The sequence below is a fragment of the Bubalus kerabau genome, chromosome 1 (genome assembly GCF_029407905.1).
Source record: "Bubalus kerabau isolate K-KA32 ecotype Philippines breed swamp buffalo chromosome 1, PCC_UOA_SB_1v2, whole genome shotgun sequence".
Taxonomy (NCBI): domain Eukaryota; kingdom Metazoa; phylum Chordata; class Mammalia; order Artiodactyla; family Bovidae; genus Bubalus; species Bubalus kerabau.
The window spans coordinates 10,045,040-10,063,359 of NC_073624.1; the positions used below are offsets into that span (position 1 = coordinate 10,045,040).

Below are 18,320 nucleotides of genomic sequence, written 5' to 3' on the forward strand. Positions count from 1 at the left end.
ATGGGGTTGCAAAAAGTCAGACACTACTCAGTGACTGAACAACAGCAACAGCAGGGAGTTTGGGGTCTAGGTTGAGACCCAGGGTTGCATTCTAGGCCTGCAGGCTGGGGGTGAGGAAGTCACTTCTCTCTCTGCCTCCCTGTGCCTTTCCGGAACATGAGGAAAATATTTTTTATTTGGCTGTAGAAAGTCAGACTTCAATGTGAAAGTACAATTCCTCTTAAATCGGGGAATTTTCCTCTCTGGGTGGGACTGTTTATTTGCTGACGGGATGCCCAGGGAATTTAACCCTACATTTCATTGTTCGCCTGGCTTTGCCTTCCCCAGGGAGGCTCCCTGGCTCCAGGCACCCAGATGGAAGGACAAAACCCTGTCTGGTTCCCACCTCCACCCTACATCCCCCTTCAACCCCACCAACCCACCCTACCCCAGCGCAAGCCCAGGTGCTAGAATTAGTGATGGTCACAGTTTCTTCATCTGCAAATTGGAGGAAACCCTCCCACCCAGCAGAGGGTTCTGCCTGGGACTAAAAGCAGAATCCATCTTGGGGCCCTCATTCAGAACCCACCCCCGCAAAAAAAAAAAAATCATAAACCAGGACACATACTTCTAAACTGTGGAAAAAGAGAACTTGACTTTATTCAGGAAGTCTACAAAATACAGAAGGCGGATAACTCGCTTACTGTAAGTCAGAAAAATAAATAAATTCTGGGGGCCGGGCACTTTTCTTTTAAAACACATTTTTTGGTTGTTTTGCTATCCGGCTTTCCCTAAATATAAGATAAAATGTGTTTTATTTGCAGATATAAAATATAAAGTCCAGCTCAGGACTGCACGCCACATTTCCCAGGCAGTGGGCGCTAGGCCTCCGGCTGGGGAGAATAACTTAGATTCGTGCAATAAATAAACAGCGGGAAGGGGCAGCTGTCTAACAGGGAAAGGGGAGGGGCTGGGGCCAGACTTCCCAGGAGAATAGCAGTCAATGGCAGTGACCCGCCCCCACCCAATAGGATGGACAGGTCGGACCCTTCCCTTTTTAAGGACCCCTATCCCAGGGTTCAGAACTGTAGGATCTGTCTTCTCATCTCCCCACCTGCCTCTGTGGTCACTTCCTTTGTCCCCTTTCTCTTTGGCCAGCTCCCTGGGTTCAGGGAGAGCCCAGGACAGAGTCAGGCCAGCTCCTTCCCTCTCTTCCATCTGTATCACCTACTCTTTCCCTCTACTTCTGTCCACCTGACTCACAGAGAGCTACCTCCCAGACCACGGAGGCCCTTGCATCACCTTTTCAGGCCCCGACCACTGTCCCCCTGACCACGGCTGGAATCTCAGGGCAGCAGTGGAAAGACACGGTTCCAGCTTAACCGCTAAGCATACGTGGCCTTGGGCATTGTCAGGTCCGCTGGAGGCCTGTTTTCCCATCTGTGAATTGGGCTTCACTAGGTGATTTCTAATGAGTCTTCCAGCTCTGGAGGGCCAGGCATCCAGGCCCAAAGCAGAGGCGGGAACATCAACTTCCCAGCTGGACAATCCTACCAGAGGCATGCGGGGTCAAGTCTAGTTTTGTATCGTGGAGGGTGGGGACGGGCCGATGGCACGATCTGAGCAAACAGTTACAAAATGAGGGGTGGCCATCTTCCCCTCTATGGCCCTTCTCTAATCAGCTTTGTATCCCATCCTCCCAAACTAAGAAGGCTGACGTTTTTAGGAAACGCCAGACCTCGACCTCACCCGACTTCCTATCTCACCAAAGTTGCCCCTCCCCGGGGCCATTAGGTCCCAGTTTCAGAGATCGCACGAGGAAGACAGGATCTGGGGAGGGAACGTGTGTTCACCACGGGGAGAGCTGGTGGCTGCAGAGAAATGGCACTTGGAGACAGAGGCGGCGCTTAGGCACTTAGGGATGGCAGCTGGGGTCGGAGGGGCGTGGTTTGGGGAATGGGCGTGGGTGGAACGAGCGGGTCTCGGAGAGCACTAGGAGCAGGCGGCGGGGGCGGGGCCGGGGGCGGGGCCCGGGCCGGAGGCAGGGCCCGGGCCAGGGGCGGGGCCCGGGCCGGGGCTCGGGGCCGACTTGACGATAGTGATGACGCTAGCCGGCGCCACCAGCGCCGCGGGCCCGCGGGCGGCGGCCACCGAACGCGCGAAGCCCTGCAGCGCCTCGCACTTGCCGCGCAGCGCGTCGAGCTCCAAGCGCATGGCGGCGTTCTCGCGCGCCAGCTTGTCCACCTCGCGCTCCAGCTCCGACTTCTGCTTCTGCAGCTCCTCCTTCTGGCACACGCGCTTCACGCGGCAGCTGGCCGCGTAGCCGCGGTTCTTGAGTGTGCGGCGCCGCTGCTTGAGCCGCGTCACCTCCTCGGCCGAGAGCCCTCGCAGGTGCCGGTTCAGCTCGCGCACAGACAGCCCCATCAGCGCTTCGTCCGACAGGTGCGGCGTGTTTTCGCTCAGCTCACGCTTGATCTGCGGGCATGGGCGCGTGGGGAAACTGAGGCTCAGGGTCACACTCTACCCTGCGGGCCCTGAGCTCTGGACCCGGCGCGCAGCAGGTGCTGGGGTCGGCTTCCCCTCCACCGCTAGTGTTCCCCATTCCGCGCCAGGGACACTGAGCTGGTGGCTGGACTTGCTCCAAGACTCCGAAAGGGAGCAGGAATCCCCAGAGGGAAAACCGGGAGAGACAGGGATCTGGACACAAAGGGAGCCACCCTAGAGCTCAGTCCGGATTCTAACCCAGCGACCCGGCCTGGACTCAGCCAGAAAAACCCAAGAAAGCACCTTTAAAGTCCAACAGTTCCTTGGACGTTGTCCTCATGGGGAAGTAGGTCCAGAGAGGGAAGTGACCTGCCCTGGGGTACACAGCCTATGGCCAGAGCCCAGGCCTGCTGTTTCCCAGCCAGGCGGGGCCTGGAAAAGCCCATGAATGGCTTCAAGAATGACTGATGTCTGCTGAGCCCCTCTTGGGGATTCTAGGAACTGAAGGGGAAGTTGGGATGGGAGCTCAGCCTGGGCAGGGAGGGAGGGGAGGACTGGAGACAATAAGGGCTGCCTTCTCACCTTCAGCGCTTTGCTGGATAAGGGATCCACAGACATGTTTGCAGAAGGTACCCTCTGGGCTAAGACCTAGCGGAGAAAGGAGACCAAGGTCAGTTTTTCTCCCACTTGGAATAAAATACAAACACTACTATCTTCACATTCAAGGCCCCTGCTATCTTAGAATTCATCTCATACCACTTCCCTTGGCCCCAGTGGTCCAGCTACAGTGGCCTCATTGAATGGTTCATTTCAGCCTCAGGGCCTTTGCACTTGTTCTCTTTACTTTTCTCTTCCTTTTATCTCCCCAAAGACTCTTCATCATTTAGATCTTTGCTCAGTGCTACCTTTTCAGAGAGGCTAAAACTGGCTAAAACACCCCTTGTACCATATCACATAACCCCATTTACTAACCCCCAGGCTCCTCTCACACCAGGCCCGTCTCTATTCTGCCCTCCAGCCACAAGGAATTTCTTTCACTTCCTCTCACCCCATGCTTTCTTGCCTTTGGGTCACGCCAAACCTTGTGACACTTCTCCTCCCACTCCCACTTATTTGGCAGACTCCTACTATTCAGCCTTCTGCCCTGAGCATGGACATCTCTTCCTCCAGGAAGGCCTCCCAGACTCCTAGGACTTTTTCAGCACCGCCAACCCCAGCAGTTCTGCCCTATGTTGTCACGGTCTGTTTCCTTGACTCCCCACCAGACAGGGACCTCCACAGCCAAGAACCAGGCTCAGACAGCTCTGGGTGTGAGGCTGCCAGCACAGGGGCTGGCAGGGAGCAGGCACTGGTGAGGTGTGGATTGGTGGTCTATGACACTGTCACCCAGCTTGTCAAGGTCTGAACCTCGTGCCAAGCCCAAATCCTGCTGAAGACTGTCGAGAGAAAAACCTCCTGGCCCTGCCTGCAATTCTTCCTCCTTTCTATCTGCTTCCACAGATAGGGGTGGCACACAGATACCAGGAGGATGGGAGGGAGACGAAGGGATTCTGTCTTCATAACTGGCTCCCAGGGAGGGTATAGGAAACAAGGAAAGGAACAGTGGATTAAGGGTCAAGCCTGGTTTAAATCCCATCTCTGTTTTCTCCAGGCTGTGTGACTGTGGGCAAGCCACTCCTCCCCTCTGGGTCTCCACTTTCCCGTCTGTAGGTTGGGAACAATACCTGTCTCATAGGGTTTTGATGGAACCAAATGATGCAAACGGGAGGTCAGCGAGCACCTGGGGGGTTATTAGAATTGCTGAGTCTGTCCAGGAGGAGTTGCTGCTACTGCTGCTGCTAAGTCGCTTCAGTCGTGTCCAACTCTGTGCGACCCCATAGACGGCAGCCCACCAGGCTCCCCTGTCCCTGGGATTCTCCAGGCAAGAATACTGGAGTGGGTTGCCATTTCCTTCTCCAATGCATGAAAGTGCCTGTAGCAATTCCTGGGACATCGCTTTGACTTGGCGTCTTTTGGCTGGCCAGGGTCACACAGGAAAGGCTCTTACAGACTGTCTGGTCCCTGCCTCCTCACTTCACCCAAGGGGAGGTGGAGACCAGAGAGGGGCCCCTCTTGCCTGAAGTCACACAGCAGGTGAATGGCTGCCTTCTCCTAAATCAGGAGGTATTCTGAACACCTGTACAGGTCCCAGGACTGAATCCTGATTGCCTTCACACCATCAGCACCCCAGTTCTCCCAACAACCCTGTGAGGTAATGGCCAGAGAAGTCAATAGAGTAGTCCAGGGTCACACAGCGAACAGTGGATAAAGCCTGGGTCTGGGGCCACATGGAACCACATGTGTCCTTGCAGTGAGGTCCTCACAGAGCATCCTCTCTGGGCCCTGTTTCTCCACCCCTGTAAAGAGAAGGACTCGCCTGGCTCCAAGGCTACCCAGCTCTGATGTGCCAGGAACTGTGTTGGATCTGCAAGTGCCACACAGATATCCAGGCCTCCTGGCTGGCTGTTTAGGGGGCTGGGGTGTTATGTGATGCCCAGGCAGTCTGGGCTACACAGAGAGCCTGATGGGAGAGGTGATCTAAGAGCCCGCTAGTTGCTGAGCAGTATGTGGTGGGTGCAGATGCAGATGCAGAACTCTGGAGGCATGGCCCCTAGGACAAGGCATTTTTCCTCTCTGGACCTTGGTTTCCTCACAAAGTGGGGACAATCATCATAGTGTTCGTGGGTAAAAACAAGAGGCTTAGAAAGATCAGGAGTGGCAAATGCTTGGTTTATCTCCCCACATTCCTCCCTCTACTCCTACACGGACATCAATAATCAATTACTGCACTTTTTCTCACTGAGGTTGGACACAGCTCCTGAATCTTTCTCAACACAGCGCTGTTTTCCACTGAGCTTGGACATAACCTTAGAATCCTCCTCAACACAGCCCTCCAGAGTAGGCCCAAGAGGAAACTGCTGGCCATCCCCTATACTAGATAATGGCTGAAGGTCCCATCCTCTCTGTTGGCTGTGATCCTAGGAACTTTGGGACCCCAGGGAGGCTTTGAACCTGTTCTTGCCTCCTGTCCTCTTTCTCCTCCTGTCCTAGCCTCAGCCCCTCAAGCACATGCTACATGTCAGCTGAGGCACCCATGTTTGCCCAGGAACATCCTAGCTCAGCAGAGCCAGGCAGTCACAGAGGGAAAGTCACAAGAAGGTCACATCTCAGACCTTCAGCCCTCCAACTTCAGACCAGGGGCTGCTGGGCTGTCAACCAAGGGGCTGGGGTCCTCCACCAGGCAGCCTTGGCCAGTCTGGTAGACCCTGGACTTGAGACAGCAGCTGATCCAACCTCCTTGTTCTGTAACTGAAGCAACCAAGCAGCTGTTTGGTGGCAATGGTGGGCTGGAACCCTGGAGTCCCCAGCTCAGGGCTCTTTCTTCAAAGCAAGCCACTATACTCCTCTCTCTGAAGGATAAGAGTCGGATATGACTACCCAACTGAACTGAATACTCCCCATGCCCCCATCCCTGCTTCTTCCCTTCCTGAGGCCAGCAGCGCTGACCTCCAGGGTCTGCAGGTTCCTAACATTCCCTGGAGGCATGGCTTGGGGGATTGACAGCCACATTGCCCAGTCAGCAGCCACGGCCCTGGCCCCCTAGTACACTCAGAGGCATCCTGGAGACGGCCCACCCGCTGGCATGGGCTCCTCTGGCTGCTGAGCCATTTTGCTTCCTCTGTGAGGACAGAAGGAAAAAATGTGTTTTCCTGGGCCTTGGCAGCCAGCACTGGTGGAGCCTCCTCCCTGCTGGAAGGGGAGCAGAGCTGGGAGAACCCAGCACCACAGGGAAGTAGGAACCTGGGGGTCTGCCACCCACTAACACTTGCTGTGTGACTTCAGGTACACCACTCCCTCTCTCTGGGCCCAACATGCCAAACCACCAAGCCTAAGGTACCTCCTAGCACTGACAATGTCAAAGTTTAGAGAGTCAGATTCTGGCCTGGAATGGAACTCCAAGACCACCAGCAGAGTAGAGGCCCTGGAGCAAGGAAAGGGAAATCAGGGAAGACTTCCTGGGGGCAGGGGCCTGAGAACACAAACTCAGAGGCTGTCAGCCTTGACTCTCCCTCTGCTCCATGCCTAGCCCTTAAGCATTTCCTCTTTCAGCTGCACCAAGACCAAAACCACCTGCTCTCTGGCGTCCAGTCTGCCTCCACCTCTGACCCCACCAGCTCTCCTCCTTGTCAGAGGGATCATTACTGACACAAACCTACAAACCTGACCATGTTCGGCCCATTTCAAAACCCTATGACGCCAGCCTCCCCTCTAGCCCATGTGGTAGGCTCTTCTGGCCACCACCACATTCTCTCCCCACGCTCTTCCAGGATCCCCGTGCTAACAACAAACGAACTCTTACCATCCCCACACATTCCCCAAAGGGACCCACGAGGTGCGTGTGTGTAAGAGATGTCACTTGAGCCCTGCAGGATCTGCTTGCTTTGGAGAAACTGCTTCAAGAATCTTACAGCCCGTGCCCAGGAGTTCTTGTTCGCCTGGGGTTCCCAGGCCTTTTTCTCTAGGTGTTGTGGAGTTTTACTAGGACACTGACCCAGGGCTCATTCATTCATTCAATCAGCAAACACCCAAGAAGCACCTACGCTGTAGGTCCCAGGCTTGGTGCTGCACCCTGAAGGACCAAAGTTGAATCAAAGCCCCTGCCCTTGAGGTCTTCACAGATGATTATCACTTGATCTGACATTCTGGCTGACTGTCACCTCCCCAGGGAAGCCTTCCTTGATTGCCCTGGCTAAGTCAGAACTGTTATTACTTTTATAATCACAGCGACTTCCTCCTCATACCACCTATCTCAGCTGTGGTTTTGCATTTAGTTTAGTGGCTCTTTCCCCCACTTTGTTTTCCTTCCTTGACTGTAAGCTCCCAGAGGGCAGCTCTGGATCTGATTTGTTCACTATCTTATCTCTAGCATCTGGTCCTTGGTGGGCTCCATGGCAATGTAGGCTAAAAGTATTAGGACTAAGGGAGGCACAGGGGCCAAGGGAGCCCTCACTGGGTCCTGGACCCTACTGAAGGTCCAGGGGTGATTCAGTGGGAGGTTAAACCTTTTGGTACTAGCTTTCCATTTATGACTGAGTCAATCCGCCACTTCCTCCTGTTCCCTGCTCCCTAGCCCTGCTCAGGGATGTTTCCTGCCCAGTTTTGAAGATCGGCCTGCCTGATTCCTGTGCTCCTGGTGGCTACCTCCCTTACATATTCCACATATTCCTGGACAACCCTGGCCTCTGCCTGGGGCTGTTGGCTCTGTTTTCTCTTGCATGGTTCCCCTGGAAATTAGGCTGTATGTGGAGGCTGTCACATCTCCCCCAGCCCACTGCCCTTCTACCACCTTGAATGTTGCCTAGTTGCTGCTACAGATGGGGACCCAGAAGTTACCAGCTGTGGTAGCAGCTCAGAGATTCAAAGTTAAAAGATTATCTGGTCCAGCTCAATGCCCTCCCCCTCGACACCCCATGATCCTGTAGCTCTGTGGGAGGGAGGAAGAGAGGGCAGAATAGGACCAAGGAAGCCCTAAGCCCCAGCCCAGCCCTCAACATCCCTCAGCAGGGCACTGATGGAGGAGCCGGACAGGGTGAGGCAGTGGTGGGAGGGCCCAGCCCTCTCATAGTAACCCCTCCCGCACCAAGACAAGTAGTCCCACTGCCTGTTAACCAAGCCTGGCCCAAGTCCTCAACTAGCTCCTCAGGTCCAGTCATCAATAGCTCTGTCTGATTAGTCCCACTTGTGAACTGAAACCACCAGAAGGGCAGAAACTAGCTCCACCCCAACCTTGGGTTCTCACCCTTCCTGATCCAGCAGGTACAGCCTCTAGAACCCAGACCAGCCAGAGGAGTAGCCACCAGAGAGAGGAAGCCTGGTATCCCTTCCTACCTCCAACCTTTGCCGTGTTCCCGGCCCCCCATACTACCCCCACCCCCTCACCCCCCGCCCTTCCTGTTTCTTCTGTGACTGAGGGGCTGGGTAGCCCCCGGGATGAAGGAGAGTCCGAGGGGAGAGTCTGTCTTCCCCAGGCAGTCAGAAAACCTGGGGACAAGGACCTGAACACCAGCCTACTTTGTTGCCAGACCCACCGGAGTGATGGAGCCACGGGGGTGGGAGGGAAGCCCGGAGGGATCTTTGATATTTTGCCCTACCCCGTAGCTGAAGGCACCGCAGTCACGTGGCTGCGGTCCTGGGAAACTCCGGGGAGAGCAAGGGCCTGGCGGCCACCGGCTGGTGGGAAAGGGACAACCCGGGAGAGAATTCCCAGACCCTTGTGACTATGGACTGGGCCATTTCTTTCGCTTCTTCTTTTATTCCTGTGGTCACGCTCTTTCGGAGGTACGGTCCGCTGGTTATACAGGCCCCGCCTGGGAGCGTTCGGACACACACACACACACACACACACACACACACTCTCTCTCTCTCTCTCTCTCTCTCTCTCTCTCTCTCTCTCTCTCTCTCACACATTCCCCAAGGTACGCGGCGCAAGCACGCACCGGGCAGGATACCCAGGACGCTGGCCAGGGAACACACACGCACTCCCGCCAGCCCTCGGACGTAAACAAACCGCGCACGCTCGGCCTGCGGGCACCGGTCCAGGGACTGTTCTCACCGAGTCACGTACTTGCACACACCGCCCCCGGCCCCGCCTGGGCGGACGCTGACGCTCGCCAGCCCGCGCTGCCCCTTCCTGCCCGACTTCACCGCCTCTCGGCCCGCGCCCCCAAAAGGGGCCCATTAACCCCGCACCCCGCCAAGTTCGTTTCGGCGGCGTCTCGGTCCCACAGGACCTCCGCCCCCCACCACCACCCCCATCTCGACACCCTCCCAAGCCAGCAGTCCGGGCGAGGGATCCACGGTGGCACCGACTGAGTCGGGCCCGGCGCCCCGGCCCAGGCATGTTCCAGGAGCGCGGAGACCCTGCCACCCCCTGGCCCTGCGCGCTCGTCCCGCGACCCTCACCCGCCTCTCGTCCTGCTTCGCCTGGCGTCCCTGGCACGCACGGGGTCCCGCTGCCGTCTGAGCTGCTCTCCTCGGCCCGCGCCTGGGTCAGCCTCCCCCTCCGGTCCCGACCGCGGGTCGCTCAGAGCCCGGATCGCCGGAGCGACGCGCCGAGTTTTGTTGTGGGGCGGGCAGCGCTGGGGGCCGCGCCGAGTTGTAAGGCGAGCTTCCCGGAATTACTCACTCACAGGATTCCTTTCATTCATAAAAACCCAGTCATACGGTGACGTCACCGCCCCGGCCGCCCCCCGGCCCCAGAGCGGCCTCCCGGCTCCCCAGACCCGCCCCTGGCCGGCTCCGCCCCGGATAGGCCCCGCCCCGGCCCCGGCCCCGCCCACCGGGATTCTCAATCCCGGTTAGAAGGCTGACTGCGGGCGTTCACGCGACATCTCACCGGAGCCACGCAGGTGAAGGTGTCATTTGTCTCATTTTACAGTCCACAGTCGTGGGTCTCTTCTCCTTTCGACCTACACCCTCTGCCTCGATGATCTCATCCAGTCTCGTGGTTTTAAATGCCATCTGTAGGCTCAGGAGCTCCAGATTTTGTATTTCCAGAGGGAACGGCTTTTCTTTGAGTTCCAGACTGTATCCAACTGCCCACTCAACGGCTCCACGTGGGTACCAGATGGGGCCTCCATGCCCTGCACGGCCAAGATCCTACTCCTGAGCGTCAACCCTAGCTCAGCAACATACACACCCAGTCTCTCCATCTCAGAGGTTCAAACCCAGACCTCGGAGCCTTTCTCCGTACCTCTTCTTTCTCACTTCACGAGTCACTGGCTCCACCTCCAACACCATCTTGCATCTGACCACTTCTGGCCACCCCCAGTTCTGCCACCTGGTCCAGGGACCATCAACTCAGCTGGACCACGGCCACAGCCTCCTGATAACTTCCTCACTTTATCCCTAAAGGCTGTCTTCACACACCAGACAATATTCTCCTTGTAACAAAGATCAGCTTGTTTAACACTCTCCCACTCTTTGGCTTAACACTGTCAAAAGATTTTCCTTGGCATTTAGAATAAACTATACTCCTCCCTTTGGTCTACAGGGTCCTAAGCCATCTGGTCTCCGCCCAGCCTCACCTGTGTCACTCTCGTCTCACCCCGCTACTCTTCAGTCACACTGTCCTTTTTATTGTTCATTTAACCCACCAAGCTCATTCCTGCCACAAGTCCTTTGCACTTGCTGTTTCCTCTTCTGTTCACTGCCTGGCTCTTTCTCATCTTTCAGGTCAGCTCAAATGTCATGGCCTTAGAGAGGTCTTTCCTGATGGCTCTGGCTAAAGGAGCCACCATCTCTGAAATTTGGTTTTTATATTAGCTTAATATCTCCATATTAATATTAGCTTAATATATGCTGACAAGGGTCCATCTAGTCAAAGCTATGGTTTTTCCAGTAGTCATGTATGGATGTGAGAGTCGGACCATAAAGAAGTCTGAGCACCAAAAAATTGATGCTTTTGAACTGTGGTGTTGGAAAAGACTCTTGAGAGCCCCTTGGAGGGCAAGGAGATCAAACCAGTCAGTCCTAAAGGAAATCAACCCTGTATTCATTGGCAGGACAGATGCTGAAGCTCCAGTACTTTGGCCACTTGATGCAAAGAGTCGACTCATTAGAAAAGACCCTGATGCTGAGGAAGTTTGAGGGCAGGAGGGGAAGGGGACGACAGAGGATGAGATGGTTGAATGGCACCATCGACTCAATGGACATGAGCCTGAGCAAACTCTGGGTGATAGTGCAGGACAGGGAAGCCTGGCGTGATGCAGTTCATGGGGTCACCGAGAGTTGGACATGACCTAGCGACTGAACAACAAATATCTCCATAGGTTATTATCTTGCTTACATATTTGCTTATTATAACCAAAATGCAAGTTTCATGAAGGTAGAAACTTGTCTATCTTCCTGACTACTGCAGATCTTTTGCCTAGAGCAGTGCTCAGCACATAAGCAAGCCCTTATGTGTAAATACTTGTTTGAGGAAATACTTGTTGAGGAAATAAATGAGTGAAGGCTCAGAGAGGTCAAGTGACTTTCCAAAGTCACCCAGCCAGGAAGTACAAGAACTGGAGTTTGAATCCAGACCTAATTCCTGGTCTAGACATTTGGGATTCTGCCCAACTGGGTGAGGCCCAGTATAAATGTAGGGGATGTGTTCAGGGCCTATATTCAGGGATGAATACATTCAGGGATGTATTCAACCACCCCAAAAGAGGTGGCTTTGGGGGCAAAATAGGGGAGTGTCCCAGTTCCTTCTTTTCCTTTGCTCATGGTGTTTCCATTGCCTGAAGTGCCTGCTGTCGCTCCAGTAGCCATAGGTTCTATGAAACGAACATCACAGCACCTACATTATTTTACTGAGAAGGACCAAGGACCTTCCCAACTAGGAGGTCTTTCTGTGGTCACCAACAAGGCTCCCCCTTCCCTTGATCTCAGAGCTCTTGCTTTGCTTCCTCACTATGAGCGTTGGTCCACCTGGGATTGTGACAGCTATCCCTTACCTCCCAAAGGCCTGGGTTGCATATGCAAGTTGGCCCACTAGCTTCCCAAGTGACCAAATGTTGCAGCAGCTATGTCTGGCAAAGTATTCCCCTCAAAAATTGTCCCTTGCCTTATATCTACATGGCTAAGAGAGCCACTCACATTACCTCTTGGAGTACCAACGTTCTCAGTTTTAGAAACAGCACAATTGTGATTTTCCTTTTTTTCTACCCTCCATTTTCAATGAGTTTTCAAAAGCTGAGGCCATAGTAGGTGTTTGACTAATGAATGAACCCCCAGTGGATCTGCACAACACTCCTAGACAGCATGAAGCCTAATTCTCCCATCTCCTGCCTGCCTGCATTAGGGGGTCAGAGCTTCAGGAGCCACCCAGCAGGGACTGCTCCCTGCAAATGTGGCTCCCTCTCTGGTCAAGGTCAAGGGACATGGTGCAATGTCATATTTAAAAGTGGGAGCTCTCTGGCTTGAAGCGGTTCCTAACAGCCAAATTTGGGACAATTTGAGCATCAGAAGAAATAACAGTAAACATGGGTTATGACCTGCTGAATAAGAGAAGAATCCATGAGTCCATATAATATGAATAAATAAATAAAGAGAAGAGAAAGCTCCACCTTCAAGTAAAAAGAAAGATAGGGACTTCTCTGGTGGTCCAGTGGCTAAGACTCCACACTCTCAATGCTGGGGCCCATGTTTGATCCCTGGTCAGGGAACTAGAGCCTGCATACATGCTGCAACTAAGAGTTCACATGCCACAACTTAGAAAAATCCTATATGCTTCAACTTAAACCCGGTGTAGCCAAACAAAGACATAAACAAAATATTAAAAAGCAAAACACTGACGTGTGTTCAGAGGTAAGGGGCATCTGTATGCAATTTACTCTCAAATGGAGTGGGAGGGTGGATTATAGATAAAATGTGATAAAATATTAACAACTGAGGAACCTGGGTGAAGAGCCTATAGAAATTAGATATTGTTCCTGCAATGTTTGTTTTAATTAAAAAAGTAGGATTTTGTTTCTTTGCTTGTTCTAAGTGGGGGCTCTCAAGTCAGCCTATGAAACTCAAATCCCAGCCTCACCCCCCACCCCCCACCAAATGAGTGACTTAACCACTCTCCGCCTCCTTTATAAATTGGATTCACTGTTGATAATAGTGCCTGCTCTGTGGCTTATAAAACAATTTATTGGGTTCACACTGAGAAACACTGAGCGCAGTGCCTAGTACGCAGTAAGAGATCAGTAAATAAATACTGGGTTAGAGAGAGATGAATCCTTTGGAGTCCCCTAGGACACTGCCTCTGAGAAACTGCTTCTCCCCCAGGTGAGTGACGCAAAGCCAGTGGGGACCTCACCCTGCCCGGAGACCCCTCCTCCTGTCAACAGGAAGGAGCCTTGTGCCTTGTGACAGGGAGCCGCCCTTTGCCAGCAAGGTCCAGCAGACCTCCAACCAGCCCAGCTGGTCTCGGCTCACCTGCCTGGCCCCAAAACACCAAACGGCACTGCAGCAGGTCCCGGCGGGGCCCTGGCCCACGGTGGGTGCTGTGCCTAATAGCGGTTGCTCAGTAACCAAACTTGACCCAAGCCAGGGGCTGCAGCTCGGAACCCACCCCTGGCTGCCCCCGGAGTGGGGTATTCCTTCCTCCCAGCCTCAGTCTTTCCCACCTGCAGAGTGAGAGTGTAGAATCAGGTCAGTGGTTTTTCAACAACCTCAAACCACAGTGAAATTTCTTCAAATGAAACTTAACTCTGCAGTGTATCCTGCCTTATAAACCATCAGAAGCCAGGCTGCCACGGAGGAGACCCAGACTGGCTTTAAGTTTTCCCTCTTTGGGTGTTTTCTGGAGAACCTTCTTGCCCTGAGATTTGATTTCCAGGCCCCTGTGAGCTCCTGACCCTGGACCCTCGGGCCTTCCCTTCCTTGATATGCAGGGTGGCTCCATCAGTTGGGCCAGGTCCCACATTTCCCACAGATCCCTCTACCTGGTGGGAGTGATCATCAGAGGCATCCCTTTCAGCTCCTTCAGGCACCTTAGCTTGTCCCAGCTCCTCCACCCATCACATATACCAGGTGTACGTGTATGTATGCTCAGTCACATCCAACTCTTTGTGACTGCATGGACTGTAGCCCACCAGGCTCCTCTGTCCATGGAATTATCCCGGCAAGAATACTGGAGCGGATTGCCATTTCTTCCTCCAGAGGGTCTTCCTGACCTAGGGATCAAACCTAAGTCTCCTGCATCTTCTGCATTGGCAGGCAGATTCTTTACCACTGAGCCACCTGGGAAGCCCCTCAGATGCCTTATACCAGTTTCTTACTACTGCTTATCACTTCTTTTTCTTCTTCTTTTTAAAATATTTATTTATTTGGCTGTGCCGGGTCTTAGTTGTGGCATTTGGGATCTAGTTCTGAACTGGGAACTAGTTTCCTGACCAGGGATTGAACCCCAGGCCCCCTGCATTGAGAGTGTGCAGTCTAAGCCACTGGACCACCAGGGAAGTCCCACTGCTTATTACTTCTGACTCTACTTATGTCTATTATGTTTATGAGATGCCTCCTTTGAGCCAGACACTGCGCTAAATGCCTAAGATCTATTTACATGATATATTTTTCCCGTAGCATATCTCTTCTTCTACTGCTAAACAAACCAATCATCAGAAAAATTATCTGTACTTTTATCACATTTTAGTGTCTTCATAACTTCAATGTCTCCTTCTTATAGTATCCTTCTCCAATGAGGTGGAATGTGGCACAGAAATGATCAAGCCCATCAGGTTTATGGGTTCACCAAATGCCTTGGGAGTCCGTCCCCCCATGCTGGGTGTGGTGTGCCTGATCCCCTTAACCCCGTCTCCCCATCTTAGAAGTTAGGTATTATCATCGCTATGTTGCAGGTGAGGAAATTGAAACCCAGAGAGGTGAGGAAACTTGCCCACTATCACAAAGCTAGTCCCTGGCAAGAGGAGAACTTGAACTCAGGTTGATCTGACTCAGGGGCCACACTCTCTGCCGCTGCCCCTGTCAGGAAAAACCCTGGGCTTTGCTGGAGAGAAATGAGCTGTTTCACGTGGGCCACCCCTCGTGTGGGAGGAATCCTCCCCCTCTTTTCCCCTCCTACTTTTAAATCATAAGAAAGCTGGGCGGGGTGGGGGGAGGCCTGACAGATGGTGTCCCTACACTGGGCTGCTGTCTGCAGGGGTCCTGGGTATTGGGTAACAGATTGTCTGTGCGTGCTTAGTCACTCAGTCATGTCTGACTCTTTGCAAACCCATGGACCCCCACCAGGCTGCTCTGTCCATGGAGATTCTCCAGGCAAGAATACTGAAGTGGGTTGCCATGCTCTCTTCCAGGGGATCTTCCCAACCCAGGGATGGAACCTAGGTCTCCCACACTGCAGGCAGATTCTTTACCCTCTGAGATACCGGGAAAGCCAACAAAGAGAAAAATGAATTTGAACAAATCCAGATAATCATAATAGCTATTGTCCTGTTTATGAGACATTTCCTCTGTGGATCTTTTAACTCACAAAACGCTATGAGGTGTCTTTCTTGTCCCCACTGTGTAGATGAGGAAACTGAGGCTTAGAGAGGCAATGCCACTTGCTAAGAACATGCCAGTGAATAAAGGCTCTCCCCACCTCTGTGAATATGAGCGTTTCAGTGCCACTTTATCAGCACAGGGCATTCTCATTTTTTAAGTTCTGCTAGATACCCTGGAGTATGAAATCAAGAGGGCCTCAGGAAGCATCACTACGAACAAAGCTAGTGGAGGTGATGGAATTCCTGTTGAGCTATTTCAAATCCCAGAAGATGATGCTATTACAGTGCTGCACTTAATATGCCAGCAAATTTGGAAAACTCAGCAGTGGCCACAGGACTGGAAAAGGTCAGTTTTCATTCCAATCCCAAAGAAAGGCGATGCCAAAGAATCTTCAAACTACCGCACAATGGCACTCATCTCACACACTAGCAAAGTAATGCTCAGAATTCTTCAAGCAAAGCTGCAACAGTTTGTGAACCGAGAACTTCCATATATTCAAGCTAGATTTAGAAAAGGCAGAGGAATCAGAGATCAAATTACCGACATCCTTGGATCATCGAAAAAGCAAAAGAGTTCCAGAAAAACATCTACTTCTGCTTTATTGACTACGCTAAAGCCTCTGACTGTGTGGATCACAACAAACTGGAAAATTCTTCAAGAGATGGGAATACCAGACCACCTGATCTGCCTCCTGAGAAATCTGTATGCAGGTCAAGAAGCAACAGTTAGAACGGGACATGGAATAACTGACTGGTTCCAAATTGGGAAAGGAGTATGTCAAGGCTGTATATTGTCACCCTGCTTATTTAACTTATATGCAGAGTACATCATTCGAAATGCTGGGCTGGATGAAGGACAGGCTGGAATCAAGATTGCAGGGAGAAATATCAATAATCTCAGATACGCAGATAACACCACTCTTAAGGCAGAAAGCGAAGAGGAAATAAAGAGTCTGTTGATGAAAGTGAAAGAGGAGAATGAAAAAGTTGGCTTAAAACTCACATTCAAAAGCTGAAGATCATGGCATCCGGTCCCATCACTTCATGGCAGATAGATGGGGAAACATCTATCTGTTTCACAGACTATTTTCTTGGGCTCCAAAATCACTGCAGATGGTGACTGCAGCCATGAAATTAAAAGACGTTCGCTCCTTGGAAGAAAAGCTATGACCAACCTAGACAGTGTATTAAAAAGCAGAGACATTACTTTGCCAACAAAAGTCTGTCTAGTCAAAGCTATGGTTTTTCCAGTAGTCATGTATGAATGTGAGAGTTGGACCATAAAGAAAGCTGAGCACCGAAGAACTGATGCTTTTGAACTGTGGTGTTGGAGAAGACTCTTGAGAGTCCCTTGGATTGCAAGGAGATCCTAAAGGAAATCAGTCCTGAATATTCATTGGAAGGACTGATGCTGAAGCTGAAGCTCCAATACTTTGGCCACCTGATGTGAAGAACTGACTCACTGGAAAAGATCCTGATGCTGGGAAAGATTGAAGGCAGGAGGAGAAGGGGATTACAGAGGATGAGATGGCATCAGTGACTTGATGGACGTAAGTTTGAACAAGCTCCCTGAGTTGGTGATGGACAGGGAAACCTGGCGTGCTGCAGTCCATGGGGGTCTCAAAGAGTTGGACACAACTGAGGGACTGAACTGAACTGAATTTTCTAGGCAAATGACATTGTCTTATTTAAATTTACATTTCTCTGAATATGAATAAGCTTGGTTACATTCTTTTAGTCATCAGTTGGGTTTCTTCTCTGTGAACTGTCTATTCATGTACTTTGTAAACTTTTGGGCCCTCTCCCTCCCTCCATCATATTTTCCCTCTAAAACCTTTTTCCCCTAACAGCTTCAATATACTTGCAAATTTGCCACTAGCAGTCTGAGTCCCCTCCATGCCCAGAGCTTGTAAACCCATAATCCTGGGCACCTCCAGTTTGTCTTCTGCCCTCTAACCCTAACCCTAACCCTGACCCTAACCCTGCACCCCAGCTGCTCTGGGCTTCGGAGAGAATCAACCACCGTGAACACCCACAACAACAAAAGTCTACTTTAAGCTCATTCTCCAGACACAACCAGGTGCTTGGGGGCCCTAATCACCCCTCTCCCATCTCCAATCCCCCCTCATCTTTGCCCCCACTGAGGGAGGCAGGCCCCCCCTCCCCGAGGCCAGACTCAGCTCCCTACACTGTCTGTCCCCTCCCTCCCTCCCTGTCCCAGCACAAGCTGTCCCTCCTCCAGCCCCAAAGCCGCCTCTTCTCCTTTCTGGAGGCTCATGCCCACCCTCTCGCTCCTGTCTTCTCTCTCAGCCCTGACATCCACCCCCACCCCCCCACCCCCCCCGTCACGCGTCTGCCACCCCAGCCCTACCATTGCCTTTTCTTCCCTCTTATGGCCAAAAGTGAAGTCGCTCAGTCGTGTCCGACTCTTTGCGACCCCATGGACTGGGGCCTGCCAGGATCCTCTGTCCATGGGATTTTCCAGACAAGAATCCTGGAGTGAGTTGCCATTTCCTTCTCCAGGGGATCCTCCCAACCCAGGGATCGAACCCAGGTCTCCCACATTGTAGGCAGACACTTTACCATCTGAGCCACCAAGGAAGTCAAACCCTTATGGCCAAACCCTTGAGTTATCTTCATTCATTCCCTCTGAGCCCTCCCTTCCTTGCCCCTCTCAGCCTGACTCCTGCCCCCACAGTGCTCTGAAGGGACCCTTGTTGAGGTCCCCACAACCTCTTTTGTTGCTAAATCCCAGGGTCCATTTTCCATCCTAATCTC

General features: G+C 52.6%; 1 protein-coding gene across 2 annotated transcripts; it reads right to left on the bottom strand.

Moving 5' to 3' along the window:
- Nucleotides 1–613: 613 nt before the first annotated feature.
- Nucleotides 614–9,804, bottom strand: MAFF (MAF bZIP transcription factor F). 2 transcript variants are annotated; one of them, XM_055566955.1, is made up of 3 exons: nt 9,470–9,804; nt 3,046–3,111; nt 614–2,454 (listed from the first exon to the last, which is right to left on the bottom strand). In XM_055566955.1, the coding sequence occupies exons 2-3, from the start codon at nt 3,079–3,081 to the stop codon at nt 1,972–1,974; spliced, it is 519 nt and encodes a 172-aa protein (XP_055422930.1). In that variant the 5' UTR covers nt 3,082–3,111; nt 9,470–9,804; the 3' UTR covers nt 614–1,971. The 2 variants fall into 2 exon arrangements, with proteins under 2 accessions (XP_055422930.1, XP_055422920.1); XM_055566945.1 differs by having other exon boundaries at nt 9,466–9,804.
- Nucleotides 9,805–18,320: the final 8,516 nt, after the last annotated feature.

What these genes read in the sequence shown, in the direction of transcription:
- MAFF (XM_055566955.1), bottom strand. Translation starts at nt 3,081, where the DNA reads ATGTCTGTGGATCCCTTATCCAGCAAAGCGCTGAAG. An exon ending in TATCCAGCAAAGCGCTGAAG is followed by an intron (nt 2,455 to 3,045) that starts GTGAGAAGGCAG and finishes CCATGCCCGCAG; the next exon opens with ATCAAGCGTGAGCTGAGCGA.